This window comes from Orbicella franksi, chromosome 2, assembly GCF_964199315.1.
Source record: "Orbicella franksi chromosome 2, jaOrbFran1.1, whole genome shotgun sequence".
Taxonomy (NCBI): Eukaryota; Metazoa; Cnidaria; class Anthozoa; order Scleractinia; family Merulinidae; genus Orbicella; species Orbicella franksi.
The window spans coordinates 5,894,397-5,914,511 of NC_138146.1; the positions used below are offsets into that span (position 1 = coordinate 5,894,397).

The following is a 20,115-nucleotide window of genomic DNA, read 5'->3' on the forward strand; positions in this document are numbered from 1 at the left end:
CTGTCTATAAGCTGCTGGTGAACAGCTCAAGTAAAGCGTATATCAAAAAACATCTAATCCTATAAATGGTTCTGTCTTTGACTTATTTATTTTGTAGCTTAGAGTGAGTTGTCTATTTACGTTAACATCAATATATATATCTTGACAAAAAGTCGCTGGATCGACCTCATTCGCATCGATAATAGCACTAAATATCTACAAAACCTAGTCTGGGAAAGTTTTATATCATCGATTTTCTCCTCAGTTACAATTTGCACTTAATTGGTATGTTAACAGTGTCTTATAAGTTTCTTAAGACTGTTTTCTTGTGAAGAAACAGCTTCATGTCAGGTTAGTATGTACACGTCTTGTTCAAGATTCTGCACTTTGGTCACCTCTTCGCTTTATACAGTTTCCACATTCCGCACTTAAGGGATAGATATGAATACACCAAAATTGTGTAAGTAAACTGTGTCAGTAAAAACCTGGTATAGTCACATGCAGTGCTAAATAAATCTTTCACATACAGGAATCATTTCATCAAGGAAGTATTCACACGTAACGCCAGTTAGGTTTTAACGTTACGCTTCCCATAATTTTAAATAATATAACTATCTTTTGTACAAAGAACTGTCATAGCTATATCTAATGAACTCAAACTGCTGTCAAAAATGTATTGTGCACGCCCTTTTAGCACTCTGCTATTTACATAACTTCAAGCTACTAAGTGCAATATTGTTTCAGATATTTTCCCGCAGTTTCAACACTGAGCTTCTATGGCCCGAGTTAAATGAAACTTATATGGTACCAAACCTAACATTAGTACCCTGATAATATTTTCTTGTCACTACTACACACATTCCCACTTACAGCAAGAGACATTTATTCGCTTCCACCAAATTCCAGTGTGACGTCATCTCCAATCAACACAAACGGAGCCCAGTACTTGACTTCATTAAACTCGTCAGATTCTCTCATACGTTTCATGCTCTTGTTCAATGACTCACTGGCACTGATCCCTTTTACTAAGTGTGAGTAGAAAATGTTCATGAACTCCAGAGTGGCCTCGTCATCAATTGCCCACAGGGACACCAGGACAGCACGAGCACCAGCACCCAGAAACGCTCGTGCAATGCCAACAACTCCCTCAGCCTTAATCTCCCCACGACCACTATGACAGCAGCTTAACACCACCAGCCTTGCACGAATTTGAGCGCTCGTTACGTCTTTCATGGTTAAAAGGAAGTCTTTATTCGCAGGAATCTGGGATGTTCGTGTAGTGTTTGGTGCCAAGGCAATTTCTCCTGTTTCCATTCGACCATGTGCCGCAATGTGTATTAAAGCAACTGAGGGAAGTCGTCTTAACACTTCATCCTTTGTTGCCCCTCTTCCAATGAGGGGTTTCGTGTTAAAGATTCTTCCAATCATCTGTACTTCTTTCCTGGCGCATGGCAGCTGTTCCAATGTTTTCCCTTTGATGAAAACCTCTTGTACCCACGGGTCACCCACTAGAAGCATTCCCGTCTTGCTGTGGTAACCAGCTGGAGAATCTGTGATCAGTTTCAAACTGGTGAGCGACGGAATCACTCGGATCCAACAAACATCGCATAAATACGTGGATTTGGAGTCCAAGAATGCAGCAAAAGGGGCCAGACATATTGGGCCTTCAGGGACCAAGATAAGTTCATTGCCACGGACCAAGTCTGCAATAGGGTCAATGATGACGTCATAAAATGTTCTCAGAGTATTCATCTTGGACGAAAAGGGCTTGGGTGGTGTCTGTGGAGACCTTTCATTTGCCATCTGCTCATCTCTTAAGTTATCCAATGAGCGATCCTCGCATTTCGCACCAGCTCTTACACCAATTTCCTGACAGGCAGTCACAATTAAAGACTTCAGCAAGTCGTTCAAATTCAATGAACTGTCATGACCTAGTCTCCTTTTCCTCAATTCCACGTGTTTACCTTCTTGGACAATCCAGAACACAATGTCTTGTTCATCAATTGCTATAAAAACCGTAACCGATCGGGGGAAACTGAATGAGTGGCTTGTACTTTCTTCTAGATTAACCTGACAGTGAGTTGTTTCGAACCCATAGTTTAATTCCATAAGATCATTCAAAGCTTGTGCTCGTCCTTGGTCAGCAGCAAATAAAGCCTTCTCTACCTCGCCTTGTTTTAATAACAGACGCCACAGACAACTGTATGCAATTTCATACATATTGCGGTAGCTAATTTTCCACTCATCTTTACCTTTCAGCTCATGCCTAACGATGTTAAACATTCTCACACTGGAATGAAAGCAATCAAGAGCCTTAGGCAGGGACCGTTGTAATTCAAAACCGCAGCCAAGTCTAAAGAACGATGTGGCAGTTCCAGCTTTGTTTCCCACTTCTTTAAAAATTTCCAGAGCACGTTCATGGTACTCAATGGCTGTCTTGAAATCCCCCAGACTTTGATAAGCGTTGCCAAGATTACCATAGGCGCTTCCTTCTCCAGCTTTGTCTCCCACTTCTTCTGCAATTTTTAGATGACGTTCAAGATAATCAATGGCTCTTTTGAAATCCCCCAGACTATTATAAGCGTTGCCAAGATTACCATAGGCCCTTCCTTCTCCAGCTTTGTCTCCCACTTCTTTTGCAATTTCTAGATGACGTTCCAGATAATCAATGGCTGTTTTGAAATACCCCAGACTCTGATAAGCGTTGCCAAGATTACCATAGGCCCTTCCTTCTCCAGCTTTGTCTCCAACTTCTTTTGCAATTTTTAGATCACGTTCATGGTACTCGATGGCTGTTTTGAAATCCCCCAGACTCTGATAAGCGTTGCCAAGGTTGCCATAGGCCATTCCTTCTCCAGCTTTGTCTCCAACTTCTTTGGCAATTTTTAGATGATGTTCATGATAATCGATGGCTGTTCTGAAATCCCCCACACTCTGATAAGTGTTGCCAAGATTGCCATAGGTCCCTCCTTCTCCAGCTTTGTCTCCCACTTCTTTTGCAATTTTTAGATGGCGTTCAAGATAATCAATGGCTCTTTTGAACTCCCCCAGACTTTGATAAGCAATGCCAAGACTACCATTGGCCTTTGCTTCCCCAGCTTTGTCTCCATCTTCTTTGGCAATTTTTAGATAGCGTTCATAATAATCGAGGGCTGTTTTGAAATCCCCCAGACTCTGATAAGCGTTGCCAAGATTGCCATAGGCCATTGCTTCTCCAGCTTTGTCTCCAACTTCTTTGGCAATTTTTAGATGATATTCATGATAATCAATGGCTGTTTTGAAATCCCCCACACTCTGATAAGCGTTGCCAAGATTGCCATAGGCCCTTCCTTCTCCAGCTTTGTCTCCCACTTCTTTCGCAATTTTTAGATGACGTTCAAGATAATCAATGGCTCTTTTGAACTCCCCCAGACTTTGATAAGCAATGCCAAGACTACCATTGGCCTTTGCTTCCCCAGCTTTGTCTCCATCTTCTTTGGCAATTTTTAGATAGCGTTCATAATAATCGAGGGCTGTTTTGAAATTCCCCAGACTCTGATAAGCGTTGCCAAGATTGCCATAGGCCCTTCCTTCTCCAGCTTTGTCTCCCACTTCTTTCGCAATTTTTAGATGACGTTCAAGATAATCAATGGCTCTTTTGAACTCCCCCAGACTTTGATAAGCAATGCCAAGACTACCATTGGCCTTTGCTTCCCCAGCTTTGTCTCCATCTTCTTTGGCAATTTTTAGATAGCGTTCATAATAATCGAGGGCTGTTTTGAAATCCCCCAGACTCTGATAAGCGTTGCCAAGATTGCCATAGGCCATTGCTTCTCCAGCTTTGTCTCCAACTTCTTTGGCAATTTTTAGATGATATTCATGATAATCAATGGCTGTTTTGAAATCCCCCACACTCTGATAAGCGTTGCCAAGATTGCCATAGGCCCCTCCTTCTCCAGCTTTGTTTCCAACTTCTTTGGCAATTTTTAGATGAAGTTCATGGTACTCGATGGCTGTTTTGAAGTCCCCCAGACTTTGATAAGCGTTGCCAAGATTACCATAGGCCCTTCCTTCTCCAGCTTTGTCTCCCACTTCTTTTGCAATTTTTAGATGACGTTCAAGATAATCAATGGCTCTTTTGAAATCCCCCAGACTTTGATAAGCAATGCCAAGACTACCATTGGCCTTTCCTTCCCCACCTTTGTCTTCATCTTCTTTGGCAATTTTTAGATGACCTTCATAATAATCAATGGCTGTTTTGAAATCCCCCAGACTATTATAAGCGTTGCCAAGATTGCCATAGGCCATTGCTTCTCCAGCTTTGTCTCCAACTTCTTTGGCAATTTTTAGATGATGTTCATAATAATCAATGGCTGTTTTGACATCCCCCAGACTCTGATAAGCGTTGCCAAGATTGCCATAGGCCCCTCCTTCTTCAGCTTTGTTTCCAACTTCTTTGGCAATTTTTAGATGACGTTCATGATAATTGATCGCTGTTTTAAAATTCCCCAGACTTTGATAAGCGTTGCCAAGATTACCATTCGCGCGTCCTTCTCCAGCTTTGTCCCCCACTTTTTTAGCAATTTTTAGATGACGTTCAAGATAATCAATGGCTCTTTTGAAATCCCCAAGACTCTGATAAGCGTTGCCAAGATTGCCATAGGCCCCTCCTTCTTCGGCTTTGTTTGCATCTTCTTTGGCAATTTTTAGATGACGTTCATGATAATCGATGGCTTTTGTAAAATCCCCCAGACTTTGATATGCGTTGCCAAGATTATTATAGGCCATTCCTTCTCCAGCTTTGTCTCCCACTTTTTTGGCAATTTTTAGATGACGTTCATGATAACCAATGGCTGTTTTGAAATCACACATATTTTGATAAACGTTGCCAAGATTACCATTCGCGCGTCCTTCCCTAGCTTTGTCGCCTACTTTTTCCGTAATTTTTAGAATAAGTTGAATGTGTTCAATGGCTCTTTTAAACTCCTTCCGTCCTTGATAGCCGTTTCCTTCTTCACATTTGTCTCCCAATTCGTCTTTTGCAGTTTTTGGTAGAGATTCTGCCCTTTTCTATTAGACGAAAATGATCGTGATTATTGACAAATTGTAAACATCGATAGAAGCTTTTACATATACAAAATACAGCCAGTTACATCAAAGTGCCAAGACGTGATGAAAAAGATGATCTCATTGGATATTAAAAGTTGTATAATATTATATTCGTCTATATATATCAATTTTTCTTTGAAATCGAGGTGAATAGAGGCAGAATATATACCGAGCGACGGAGTGGCGAGGTAAATATTACGCCGCTACTCACCGAGATTGGAAAGTAGAATTATTTTAGTATATGCACACGAAGTAATCTTAACAACGGACGAAAAGAATATCATTAAAAGTTGATTTAATTGACCTCTCAATTCATACGTGGAAAACGCTCAAGCGGCACGAAACATGCGCGAAGCTATTCACACGATTTTCAAACACCGCAAAACAAGTTGACCTTTCGAGAAAATCCTCGTCACAAGCTAGCAAAATGGTCTTTAAACAACGTTTAAATCAGCAATCTTAATGGAAAGACTGCTTGCAAAACAAATTTCCCGTTCAAATGTTTTCTTTTTCACTTGAAATGGAAATTGAAAGAGCAGTTCGCGAAGGATCAACATGACATTGCACTGTGTGCTCAGGACTTTGTCGAAAATTGAAGTCTTTCCTGTCCTTTGACAATCTTTGGGCCAAATTTCGTAGCCTCCTTTGTATTTTCTGGTTCTGCATCGTGTTGTATTCTAACGATTTTCAATTCAGAAACACTGGCGAAACGAAGTTTACGCTGGCCTTTTTTCTTGTTTGAATCGCGCGTTATTCACTCCGTAAGAGTTGAATAATTCTCATTAGCCAGAGATACCAAATCAATCAGATCAATATGTGCTAAAATATTTTAGTTTAAATCCAGAGGTGAATTTAAAAATTGTACGCTAGGCGGCGAATATAACATTATTAAAGCTTGGTTTCTAAGTTGGGCTTGGTAAGTAAACATGGCTAACAGTTACTGAATGTAATTTTCGTTTATTGATTCCAAAGACATCACACCAGGTTAGAGATATGTGAAAGTATGGGCAAGTTCCAAAATAACTAGTGTTTTCAAGAATATGTATTCGAGGCATGTAAGAATCGCAGACGCACTGGTTTCCTTGATAGCCAGCAGGTCAGATCAAAAGACCAAAAATTAGTTTTCTTCAAACTGGTGCACGTGCTACTCGAGTTTAGACGCTAAGTAAAACTATGAATGAGGTCAATAACGATATAGCAAAGGAACCGTATTAATTTTTTTCCGCACAGATTTGCTTGTTTGTTTTAATGCCTAACTTGATGAGTAAAGCTCACTACGGCTGCATGTGAGAAAACAAACGACTTATCGCGTGTGCGGTTTCGTGTTTTAGTCCGTTATTTTGTAGTTCTTGTATTTACCTCAGAAAAGTATAGTAGAAAATTTGATCGCCTCAGGCTCCATGACCATTGGTAAATATATTGCAAAATATTCACCAATGTTTACTTCGCCTTTGACGAATAATTGTCTTGTTACCCAAGGCACTCCTCTTGTGCATTGTAGCTTTCTGTTCAAAAATCCCATTAGACATGCGCCTGTGAGTTTTTTTTATATATATAGGACTAGACATTAACTCGAGAGACGATAGGGGAGATGGAAGGCAACAAAATTATTGAGATAATGTTCCGCTTTCCCATTAAAGCCTCAATAATATTATCTTATACCAATCCTCTTTTTGTTGTAACAATGTTTACCTGGCCTGTTGCAGTGTGAGTGACGGGCACGCTCTTCGTGTTCCCTCGCTTTGTTTCTTGTGCTGTATCAGGTTCACTGACACACTTTGCCTGTAAATCAACTAACGTCTTGTTGTTCTTGTCAATCTTCTTGTTGTCAAGTCACAAGACACAATGTTATTAAAAGGTAGTGAATATTGATAATAACGACAAATAAACTAGATTACTTGTGATTCACCTAAAAGTCTGGGTTATGAAGCGCCCATTACCGATTTATGCGCGCGCTCGTGAGCGTTGCTAAGTAGGTAAAACTTAACTTCGGGTTACTTGGGTCAGCCTGAGCGCGAAAAATGTCAACAAATCAACAACTTGCAAATGTTTTTATTTCTTTAAGTTTTATCAAAAAAGCAAAAACAAAATAAGAGAAAAACAAACGGAGGCTATCATGTACTTCGACTAGCTTCGTTTGATCTCAGTGCTGCTATTGGTTTGAACTGTGCACACGCTGATAGGGTAACTTCCGATAGATGTTTGGGGCACATCCGGTTTCTTTAAATGGTAAAGGCAAAGCGGATTTTCATTAAATCCAACTCCTTTGACAAGCTATGATTTAGACCAATGTTAAAAACTTAGCTATACATTTCTTTTATAAAATCATGCCTTTTTTTTCAGAAAATTACGAATTTTTCATTATTTTAAAATTCTCCCAAAACATCAACTTTTAGAAATGACAAAATCTATGCACAGCATAATAGAGCTAAAAATTAAAATGTTAAATCAATGAAAATAATCTCGATACAGTAAGATGCTTGGGAGCCCCAAATTCTTTCCAGAATTTTGGTAGTCACGTCAGTGACCATGGGCGTGACCTGATGGCCTCGTCACTTTCAGTTACATAGAAAGACACAGGACTTTTTGGCTAAAAAACCTTGTCTTTTTCTTTGTAGGACAGCTTGGCCGACCGTGCTATGCAGGCTAATAGGGACCGGCACCCAGCCAGCCACACCCAAGAATGCATAGGCGTACGGGCACCTTCGGACCTGGGGGACGGAGACTTTCTTGCTCGAAAAAATTAAGTAATGCCCGAATGTGAATGTTGAAATCGGGAGGCAAACGCACTTACATTGCGTGAAAAACAAAAACCGTCACAAAGATTATCATAGTTATATTGAAAGCTTTCTACACAGTGACCTCTATGAACAGTCTCAATCGAGTAAAATCTAAAACTTATTGAAAGAAAAAAGTTCTTCCTTTCATGGCGTTTGTTCAGCAATCCGCTGATCAGCAACAGAGACATTTGTGTTTCAAGATGCACCGTTTGGACGACCGTTACAGAAGCTATCCCAAATTCGAGACGAGCGTCTCGACATACTGGAGACGTTCAAAGAACCACATGAGGCATTGCTAGAAGTCCTTCAAGCCTTCCATGAAATGTATCTTACAGTGATTGTGTTAGAAATAAGGCCCACATGGGGATTAACTCTTGCCCTTCATCCTCTCATTAAAAAAGAGATCAGTCAGTGTAATGTCTTCAGCCTTTTTGTCCATATCTGGGGTGGGAATGTTCCGTGGTATGGGAAATGCTCAAATGAAAGCAGGGTTTTCTGCCAGTTTAATCGTGGACCACTATTTTCCAGAAGGTAGCGGGACTTGTAGCTTTAAAGAGCAGAAAGAATTTAACAGCCATGTTTCAAAGGATACTGCCAATCCCTTATCACACCAGGACGTGGCTTCTTCGTAACGCTTCAGTTTTACACAAGCACTAGCTCCTAAAAAGGAACAGTAATATTTGTCTTAAAACACCACTATTACCTCTGACAGGTTACCAGAATAGTGGCAACAAGAAACGCACGTTGTACACGAGCAAATCATCGACCGTAAGGATTGAGGATATTACTGTGCGAGGAAAGGCAGACAAGACTTTAATAATTGTAAGAAGTCTTCCTGTTACAATGACTGCTTCATTCAAAGCCTTGTGAACTTACACTCACTGGTTTTCTGCTCATTGATATAGATTTCATAGGTCAACAAAATGGTCGTCAAGAACTTACCTCTTTGAATGGCTTCAATGAAAGTTGGTTGCAAAGTGACAGCGGCTGTTGCATCATTTAGTGTTTCCTGGTAATTTCCTGGCAAATGCAAAAAAAAAAAAACAAATATTATATCATTTCATGTTGTAGACATGAAAAGGGTAAAATTAAGTAGTGAAATTATCACTACCTGCGAGTGTCTTACATGAAATTAATCCGGGATAAATTTAACATGATAGTTATCCTGGACATGGCAAGAGCAAAACGTAATATTTTCTGTACACTTTTAACCACTTTTTATACGTTTCTATCGCCTTAGCGTTTTCTTTATCATCCATGCCGTAATTTTCTTGTATTGTTTCTATGTAAATATTTTAAAGCTTCAGCAGAATCTCATTAGCATTCTTATAATCGATTGTATATATTAAAGCGCATACAAAAATTTCACTTTTCAACTTATAAATGACCTTTGCCCGGTCGAAACGTCGTTGTTTTTAACGTTAACTTTTAGAGTGAATTCAGTTTCCATAAATTTGTTGATTTAAATAAGCTTAATTAATTTTAATTCCCTTGTTGTTTGAATTATGCCAAATATTTAAATAGTTTATTTAAATCGAGTTAAATCATATCTCTCTTCTTAGATTTAAAAATATTTTTGTCACTATGAATATTGCTATATTTTTGATAGTTTTATTTGATGTTGGTTTTTATCGTGATATCATCACTAATATGCTACCTTGGTTGTATTTATTGTTATTATTATTCTTATAACAATACTGTTCGGTGTTGTGGGAATTCTATCTTAGTACTTTTTAGTCTAAAATGGCTTGAAACCTGGATATTTGAGACTATGGTGACTTAGGTGAATACAAAAGTAAACAAATGATCAGTACAATATTGGTTTATTACAACGTATTTAGTATATAATTTTAAAGTATATGGACTGTTTAGGTTTATATCACTCGAGTGAAATAATTTCGCCTCAAGTCGCCCAAAGTCACCTTAAGTTACGGCGACTTAAAACTACTTAAGGTCCCAGAGAAGGCGTTAATAAAACCCACGACCCGTTAGTTATATTCGACCAACTTTGTGGCTTACTCGTGTTCAAATATGACCAAAGCGATAAGAAATAGATAAATAAAACACTTGTAATTGTTATGGATATTTACTAACACAAAAAAGCAGCCCAACACCAAATAGTGCTTTTAAAACACTTTCGAAATCAAACCTAAACAAAAGTAACTTTTATCACGCGGAGTTCAGGGTATGAACGTGCAATCTCGTTCCCAGGGTCACTCCTCTTTCCACTCCGAAGAGCTTTGAGATTTACAGCCTGAATAAAGAACTAATAAACACATTATAAAATTTAAAATAAGATCTTACCCAAACGAAAATAAACAGCCGCTCTGCTACTGTACACTTTGGCTATCGCTTAAAAAAAGAGACGATGAGTTAGTGCATCGCTCAAATTTGCTAAGGATGCCTAATACTGACAAATAAATGAAATAATTCATTTATATTTCTAAAAGTATGCAATGGCTAGAAGCTCGAAATACGTAGTTCCCGGCAATTACTTACTACTAAGATGTATTTTCTTTAAAGATACCGTATACCTTTAGAGCACCTGTAGAAGTGTGTCGTGTCCAAGAGATGTAGCGCGTCCCACTCAAACTGTAGATACCTAAACTTGTATATCACATTAAAGCTTCTAGATCTGGCCATTGTACTACACCAAACATTTTGAAATAAAATGAATTGTGATTTTTTTTTTTTTTTTTTACGACTTCTAAATGTGCGCGTCCGATTCATCTTTGTACAGTAGATATTTTGACAAATAAACAACCGGGACGCGTATGCAAACTTTTTTATTTCAAATATTTTTTCTCCGAGAGCAATTTTTCTCCCGTCACTCCATATTATTTTAATCCTATCTCGAAAATGTTCTGCAACGTTTCACCGAAATTGAATATGGCAAATCGCAGACGCGTTTTTTTAGCTCTTCGTGATAATAATATAGTTTGATAGCCAGCTCTATAAGCTTCTATCTGATATGGGGGTTTAGTTTAGTTCAATTCAGTTTAAACCGGACTCGCTCCTTCGCTTGCACGTGAGACACCTCTAAAGGTATACGGTAACCTTAAACACTCATCCAGGATTACGCACAAAAATACAAAGGATTTTTCTGCCCAATCAGGATCCAATTTTGCAGTTGGAAATGACTTAAGAGACTCAGTTCCCAGGGGCTCTTTCTGCCTTACATGTAATCTTTGGACGCTTCAATTTATGCCGGGTTTACATCGTCCCGCCCCAACTAACAGCGCCAGGGTCTCCGAGGATGCCCGGAGGCAAAACATCTCGCTGTTTGATTTTTCGCATTCGTCGAAGTTCATAATGGTTTCTTAACATGCGTAGATAGGGCAACCGCTGCGACTAATAGTGGCTCAAGTTCCGATTTCAACCAGAGGTCCTGCCATTTTAACTGTTGGTTACCAGGCAATCGAAAAAATATATAAAAAAAATTAATTAATTTTGCAAGGAAACTTTGTATATAGTGCAAAAGGCATATTCCATGAGATTTCAACCTACGCATCTTCTTCGTTTAATTCCCCTAATTCCATCGTTTATTGTATCAACCGATTTTCTATCACATTTTATGGAACCTGTAGCCTTCTCCAGTGAAAATTGGACCTAAATAATTATGATTTTTAAAGATCTGTTTTAAATTGAAATGTTGTTAAGAGTATATTTACCTTTTAAAGTGTCATCATCAACATCCAGGTTAGCATCAGAAGGTGATGGCACTTGACTTTCCGCCATTGCTGAAATAAACCCAAGGAAAAAGAATGAATATTTGCGCTAGCAAATTTTCGTTTTTCGGCCCATCATGTTTGTGTTTTTTATTGCCCATAATATCTCCACATAATAGCCTCTCCGGGTATATTGTTTTCCAAGTACATTCTAAGAGAGCCGTTTTGCAGACCTTTTAGTCTACATTTCCCGACACCATTAAACCACAGGTGACCAAAGCGTATTGTAAGGGAAGGGGCGCCTGCCATCCAACCAATAATTCCTGCTTGATATTCCGTAGATGTCCATATCCGAATGAAACGGCCTTATCCCAAATTTCAGGAAAATAAAGAAGAATGAACAGACTCGCGAGTTATACTATAATTGTCGAAAATTTCGCTGCTGGATTTCAGTCTGTTGTTGAGGGAGCCAAACGCCCGGAACCTTCTCCCTAGGACGGACTGAAATCACATAGAGAACAGTCCTGATACCTTTTCTCAATTGCATTTCTTTCTGTTCCTTCTTTTCATTATTTTTAACATGCTACCTAAATTTACTGAGAGGAATTTTTCTAAATGCAATGTTCTTTTTCCCAAATACTGCTCTTATGATTACTGCGGAACGTTTTGTTACAACGTTTCGATCTGATTTGGACAGAATGCTTGAATTATATTTTGATAATTATAACAATAATCATAATTATAATAGTAATTATAATTGTAATTATAATTGTAATTATAATTGTCTTATATTTTTAAACAGACTTAGGCCCAGTTCAGACGTCGTGCTTATGACGTGCCGAACGAAATTCAGGAATTAAGTTCGACAAAAGCAAAAAAAGCTTTTGAATTAAGATCGGGAAGCAATTAACTTCGACAAGCTCTGCCGTGCTACTCCACTCTGGCACGGCAGCGATTCAAACGTCGTGCTCCTGTCGCGCCAAACAAAATTCATAAATCATATTAATGTATTTTGGCGGAATTACGTTCTCACGGGTAGTTAGGAGGAGAATTGTTACGAGGCATCAGTGAATTCTGAATTTGGTTCGACTCTGGCACGACTTCTGAATCAGAGTTGTTTTTCTGCCGTACCATAGTCGAACCAAATTGCAATTAAGTTCGGCTTTGAAAAAGCACGACGTCTGAACTGGGCCTTACACGTCGGCGATTGTGATCGAACATGACGTTTTGTGAAGCGTAATTATAACTGGGTTGCTTTTCGAAAGGGCGCCAAGCTGGTGAATTAATTTCTGAACATGGAGCTCTGTGCAGTCGCCCGCTAGTCCATCACTGGCGAACGTCTAAATCCACGAAAACAAACAGATCCACGAATAACCAACACCGCCATCAAAACAAATCATAATTAAAGCTTGTGTCTGTGAAGTTAAGTACAGACGCCCGCAGACAATTCAGCATTGAAATGTGCAGTCACGGTCACTGAATTTACTGCTTCAATATACGATAAGTTTGAAAATATGACTGAAAACTGAGTACTGTATAGCGCAATAAAATAAATTTTAAGTTAGGTCTATCGCCAACCGGCAGTGTCTGCGTCTGTCATTACTTTGCGCCCTCTAACGAAAAATCATAAGGGCATCGTATGCATCAACAAACCTACGACAAAGCCTGCTATGCAGCTTTAACATTTTCTGTCGCAGGAAACGGGAAAAATCTCGTGACGCATTTAATGACTGGTTTGCCGCGGGCCAGATCAGTTCTGTCCTCGTGTACCGGTTCGCAAGAACCGATAAAAAAGACCCAACGTACAATGTTCAACAGCTAAACAAAGGTTCTTAAAGAAAAGAGTACAATAGTTATTCCCTCTGTGTACCGGTACACCAGGACACAACAGTACACCCAGTCAGCCGTCGCTCGTACGCGTACGTCGATTATTTTTTTTTTACCGTCTTCTTACTCCCCAGAGCTCTTTTGTCCCTATTGTGTTGGTTTATTCGCATATTCTACCGGTTGTCAGAAAGCAAAAATTTTCATCACAACAACTTAAACCCCCGGGGGAGACTCCCATAAAAGAAGGACGGGGGGGGGAGCGCTCGTCTTACCTTTCAGGGATTAAAAAATAGGTTTTCGTTCCTGTTAAAGTGTTCAGCCTCAAATGATCCACAGCGGCAGCTCTCGCGGTACTTTATAGGGTAAAATGAACAACTCATATTGACCAGCAAAATAGAGATTTATCAAAATGCTTTCGTAAACTTCTACGAGTAGAAGGTACTCGAAGCAATCGTCTTTATCGCATTTAAATATTATAAAAGCGTCAGTAAATGTGTTGTTTTGAAATTCGTACCAAAGAGGGTTAAAAAAAAATTCCGTCCACGCCCACAATACAGGATCTTGGTACTTCTCAGGAATCTTCTCAAAATTTTCCACGAGCACTCCTGTCCTTTATATATGGATGTGCCCACAACAACAACTTACCTGCTCTTCTGTTTAAGCTTATTTACCACGGTGACCAACGAGAAACAAAACAAACTTCATTTTAAAAGCTCGTCATTGACACTTGAATCATGACTGCCTTGCTTGAATGCAAAACAATTTACAGTTCTACACAAATGATGTGAATAAAGGAGGAAACAAACCTGGCGGGCGGAATTTAATTTCAATCGTGTAAAGGAATTTGGGCTTTTTCCCTTTTTCTCTGGAACAATGCCGCATGACCTTGAAAGACTTTCACGTGATTAAAGTATAAATAGCTATACTGACGCAGCCAGTCAGTATTTTTCACTTTTTTCGATTATGAAATTTACTGAAATGCAGAACGAAAATTTAACTATTAGAACAAGAAAATGCAAGAAACTAAAGTAAGAAACTTTAAAGCAGTGTAAACCGATCACTCAGAAAAGCTGTCTGGTCCTAAGCCTAAACAAGGCTGCAGGGCAATACATTACGTACATTTGATATGCCTAATGATCCCAGAATTTTGGAAAATCTTACAACAATCAAAAGGTGAGCTGGATTTGGGTCTGTTTTTCAGAGAGGCATATTACATCAAACGCCTAGCACCTTCTCTCAAAGACCGACTGAAATCCAACAGAGACAACGTTTTCTCATTAGCATTCCTGTTTGTTTTGTCTCTTCATTGTTCTTAACACATTATAACATATTTGTAGCTTGTGTCCTGGTGAAGTCAAATATAGACAACCGTAGACCATTCAGCATTGAACTGTGCAGTCACGGTGACTGAATTCACTGCTTGACTTAACGATAAGTTTAATAACATGACTGCAACTGAGAACTAAATCATAATAATATGACCAGTTGGAAGTTCGCGCAATAAAATGATTGCTAGATTTCACAATGCATATAGGCTCGCTAAATTCAAGTTTGTGGAATGAGCATCTATGAGTAGTAGTTTGGTTCTCTCTGATAACACTTTAAGTCTGCTCTGAATAAAAGGACCGAGGTGTTCGTCGTACCATTTAGGGGTTATATAAAAGACGTTTTGGTGCCTCGCAGGGTGTTCAGCTTCAATTGGTCCACAGCGGGAGCTCTTGTGGTACTTCATAGGGTAAAATATATAACTCATATTGGCCAGGATAGAGATTTATGACAATGCTTTCAAAATTTCTTGCAAGTAGAAGGTATTCGAAATAATCGTCTTTATTGCTTTTAAATGTGAAGAAAGTGTCAGTTAATGCGCTGTTTTTAAATTGGTACCTCAGAGGCGGGATAAGAAAAATCTCTAGCTACGCTCACGATACAGGATCTTGATGCCTCTTAGGAATCTTTTCAAAATTTGTCACTAGCACCTCCGTCCTTTATATATGGGGTGCCCCCCCCCCCCCACCCCCCAACCTTTTCAAGATGGCAAATTTTAGTTTTTAGTACAATAACACCGTTCAAAACGCTTGAAGTCGGTTATGGTAAGACTGACGGAAGACTTGAATCGCGAAAAAGAGGGTAATAATGGATTAGAAGCGATTATATCGTCCTTCGTGTTCATGACAAGTACAGCCTTTCAGTCCCAAGAAAGTCTGAAATCAAACGTCTCTCTGAATAAATTAACGAGACTGCACTATCGATCATTACCGACACGTTTTAAATTGACTTTTTCGTTCCACGGTTTGGAAATATGGCTCTTTCGACTGAATTTATCGCTTAGCACGTTAATAAAGTTCCCTTTAAAGGAATTACAACAGCTTAAGCGTTGTTATGTGTTCAAATTATATTCCTAGATCGACAACAACACGAATCAGTTCGATAGCACAACTTGATTCCTTTGAAGAGGGCTTATTGAATATAACCAAGTCACAATTTCTCTATCGTACATCTATTTATTATTATTAGCCTTGTTGCTGCTGTTGACTGAAACTTGATAACTGCGCACTTTCTTCAGTTCGGAATCGCTCGTTCCTGTTCAAAAAGTGTCGTTTATTTCTAGTAACATGACTATCGTACAAGCCGTAAAGACGAGTGCGAACCAGTTTCTTCCTAAATTCTTCAAACTAGTTTCAATTGTAGCTGTGAAGAATTGAACAGTCCTCACAACTTTCCTTACACGAGCCATGGCATAAAAGGAATCACAACGAACAACACTGCACCAAAACAATAACTTACCTGCTCTTCTATTTAACCTTGTTTAACACGGTCAGCAACGAGAAAACATAACGAACATCAATAAACTCGTCATTGACACTAAATCGTAACATTATTTGAATTCAAAGCAACTTGCTTTGGAGTGAGCAGAACAGTTCTACACAGCTGACGTGATTAAGGCTGGCGGGCGGAATTTAATTTCAATTGTGTTAGGAATTTGGGTTTTTTCCCTTTTTTCTCTGAAACAATGCCGCATGGCCTTGAAAGACTTTCACGTGATTAAACTATAAATCACTATATTGACGCAGCCAGTCAGTAATTTTTCCTTTTTTCGACCATAAAATTCAAATGTCGAACGAAATTTGAACACTGAGGGCAAGAAAAGGCATCAAATTAAAGTAAGAAAAAAAGTGCTGACTGGAACCTCAGATTACAGTGTAAACCGATTATAGTCAGAAATCTCTCTGGCTAGCCCAATCAAGGCTGCGCAGGGCAATACATTATGTACATTTCATATGCCTAATTTGGTATGGTATACCCAAAATTTACTTAACGTTTTCTCATTAGAATTTCAATCTTTTTGCTTCGTCTCTTTATTGTTAGCTTTACGAAGCGCTTCTGGGTTACTCTTGGAATGCCTCAAATAGACTTCAGAAAAATCACTAGAAAATAATAACCAAAAGGGGACCAAGTTGACCCTCGCTAAATTTATTTGTGAACATGAAATTCTGTACAGTCACCGGTTAGTACACCACTGGCGAACCTCTAAACAGATCCACGAATAACAAACACTGCCCTCAAAACAAATCATTTATTTGTAGCTTGTGTCCCGGTTAAGTCTAATATAGACACCTGCAGGCAATTCGGCATTGAAGTGTGCAGTTACGGTCACTGAATTCACAGCCTGACTTGACGATAAGTTTAATGACATGAATGTATACTGAATACCAAATAAAAATATGACCAGCTATGAGTAGAACCGATAAACTGATTGATAAATTTCACGATGGGCTCGATTGAATTCAAGTTGGCGGAGTAAGCATCTTTGAGTAGTTCGCTTCACTCTGATACCAGTTTAAGTCCACTGTGAATGTTTTCCACAGTTTAAACCCCCAGGGGGGGCCTCCCATATAAAAAAGACCGGGTTGCTCGTCGTACCTTTCGGAGATCAAAAAAGGGGTTTTGGTGCCTCGTGAGGTGTTGAGCATGAAATGGTCCACAGCAGAAGCTTTTGCGGTACTTTATAGGTAGAATACACAGCTCATGTTGACCAGGATAGAGATTTATGACAATTTATTCATAACCTCTTACGAATAGAAGGTATTCGAAGCAATCGTCTTTATAGCTCTTAAATATTCTGAAGTGTCAGTTAATGTGTTGTTTTAAAATTGGTGAATCAAAGGGTTAAGAAAAATTTCCACCACGCCCACAATACAGGATCCTGGTCCCTCTTAGGAATCTTTTCAAAATTTTCCACGAGCAACCCCGTCCTTAATATATGGGAGTGCACCCCCCCCCCCCCGCCCCCCCAAGCTTTTCAAGAAGGCAAATTTTAGTTTTTAGTACAATAACACCGAACACATCGAAATCGGTTATGGTAAAAAAAATAGAAGATTAAAATCGCGAAGATCGAAGAGGGTATTAATGGGTTAGAAGCGATGATATCGTCCTTTGGGTTCATGACACGTACAGCCTTCCAGTCGATAGAAAGTCTGAAATGAAACGTCTCTCTGAATGAATTAACGAAACCGCACAGTGGACCAATAACGACAAGTTTTAAATTGACTTTTTCGTCAGCGGCTTGGAAATATGGCCACTTCGACTAAATTTATCGCTTAACAAGTTAATAACGTTCTTTTTTAAATGAATTAAAACAGCCTAGGCGCTGTTGTGTTTTCAAATTCCTAGATAGATAGCAATACGAATCATTTCGACGGCACAAATGTACCTTTGAGGAAGGCGTATTAAATATAACCAAGTCACAATCTCTCTATCGTTCATCTTTTTGAAACTTGATAACTACGCACTTTCTTCTGTTCGGAACCGTTCGTTCCCGTTTGAGGATTGTCGTTGATTTCTATTAACATGACTGTCGTACAAGCCGTAAAGACGAGTACGAACTACTGTAGTTTCTTTCTAAATTCTATAAAGTAGTTTCAATTGTAGCCGTGCATAATTGAACGGTCCTTAAAATATTCATTATACGAGCCACGGCATAAAAGGAATCACAACGAGCAACACTGCATCAAAACAATAACTTACCTGCTCTTCTATTTAAGCTTGTTTAACGCGGTGACCAACGAGAAAACATAACGAGCATCAGCAAACTCGTCATTTACGCTTGAGACATAATTTCTTTGCTTGAATACAAAACGACTTGCCCTGGAGTGAACAGAACAGTTCTACACAACTGACGTGATTAAAGCTAGCGGGCGGAATTTATTTTAATTGTGTTAGGAATTTGGGTTTTTTCCCTTTTTCTCTGAAACAATGCCGCTTGACCTTAAAAGACTTTCAAGTGATTAAACTATAAATAACTATACTGAAGTAGCCAGTCAGTAGTTTTTACTTTTTTCGGCTATGAAATTCACTGAAATGCAGAACGAGAAACAAGAAACTATAGTTAGAAACTTCAGTGTCAGGGTAAACAAATTACTCGGAAAAGCAGTCTGTTCCTAACCCTAAACAAGGCTGCAGGGCGGCAATACATTACGTACATTTGATATGCCTAATCTGGCATAGCATACTAGAATTTTGGAAAATTTTACAACAATCAAAAGGCGAACTGGATTTGGGTCTGTTTTTCACAGAGGTATATATACTACATAAACGCCTAGCACCCTCTCTCGACGACCGACTGAAATCCAACAGAGACGACGTTTTCTCATTAGCATTCCTTTTTGCTTTGTCTCTTCAGTGTTGTCAACACACAATTTGAATTTATTGAGAGAAAATATTTCTGAATACAATTTTCTTTTCCTTAAATATCGCTTTCATGGCAGAACGTTTTGTAACAGTTTGTTGATCTGATTTAGACAGAATCCTTGTATTCTCAGAGCATTTTCCGCGAATCTGCGAGTTCCTCGAATTGCGATCGACCAAGACGCTTTACGAAGCGTATCTGGGTTATTTTTGGAATGCTTCAAATACACTTCAGGGTAACCAACACAAAATAATAGCCAAGGTTGAGCTATGTAAATTAAAAGGGGGCTAAGTCGATCCTAACTCTTTTAATTTATGAACATCACCCGCGAGTCCACCGCTGACGAACGTCTAAACAGGTCCACGAATAACAAATACACCACAAGAACTTTAACAAATCATATATGTAGCTTGTGTCTTGGTGAACTCGAGCACACAGACGCCCGCAAGCAATTTGGCATTGAACGGTGTAATCACGGTCACTGAATTTATTGCTTGACTTGACGATAAGTTTAATAACATGACTGAAAACTGAGAATGAAAGAAAATAACTTTTACTTTATAGGTGTATCCCAAACGGCGTTTTCGACGGTGAATAGTTTGAGCGTTCTTTAAACGAAAGCACAAAGACAACATAAACAGACTTTTGCAGGCACTACACAAAGCATGCGATGCATGCTGATATTATTGCGCAACTTTTTCATTTCTGACGGACGTCGAGAAGACAGGAAAAACTCGAAACGCTGGTCTGACTGGTTTGTCACAAGCAACTTAGTAATGATTCAGCCTTCGCTCTTAAGTCGGTGATTTTTTTTTCGTCTCCCTAGTTCCTCCGACTCACCAGAGGTGTTTTGTCCCAATCGTGTTTACTTATTCGCATATTCTAAAGAGCAGGAGAATGGTATAGTTTTTATCACAACATTTCGGTTTTTCAGCTGGGGTTTTTCAAGACGGTAGCTTTTCGTTCTAAGAGCGAAACACAAGCTTAAAAAGCTCTTAATGGGTTAAAAATATTGTTTACGAGTAGCTGCATAAGACGAATGTCAATCAACAACAATGCATGCAGAAAAAGAAAAAAAAACCTACCT

At 39.0% G+C, this 20,115-nt stretch overlaps 1 protein-coding gene and 1 pseudogene across 4 annotated transcripts in view; both read right to left on the reverse strand.

Moving 5' to 3' along the window:
* LOC145477873 (uncharacterized) overlaps window positions 1-20,115 on the reverse strand; it is a 96,831-nt pseudogene that overhangs the window by 32,969 nt on the left and 43,747 nt on the right. The window lies entirely within an intron of this gene.
* LOC145477866 (uncharacterized) overlaps window positions 437-20,115 on the reverse strand; it is a 62,521-nt gene continuing 42,842 nt past the window's right edge. Inside the window, exons 1-7 of one of the 3 annotated variants that reach the window (XM_081455722.1) lie at window positions 18,368-18,598; window positions 11,519-11,587; window positions 10,152-10,199; window positions 8,790-8,867; window positions 8,440-8,507; window positions 6,760-6,885; window positions 437-5,028 (exon numbers count right to left, since the gene is read on the reverse strand). In XM_081455722.1, coding sequence (XP_081311848.1) covers window positions 862-5,028; window positions 6,760-6,885; window positions 8,440-8,507; window positions 8,790-8,867; window positions 10,152-10,199; window positions 11,519-11,585 — 4,554 coding nt within the window. In that variant the 5' untranslated portion in view covers window positions 11,586-11,587; window positions 18,368-18,598 and the 3' untranslated portion in view covers window positions 437-861. Of the gene's footprint in view, window positions 5,029-6,759; window positions 6,886-8,439; window positions 8,508-8,789; window positions 8,868-10,151; window positions 10,200-11,518; window positions 11,588-16,126; window positions 17,538-18,367; window positions 18,599-20,115 lie in introns of those variants that run through there. The other 2 variants (XM_081455721.1, XM_081455723.1) reach the window with 2 other exon arrangements.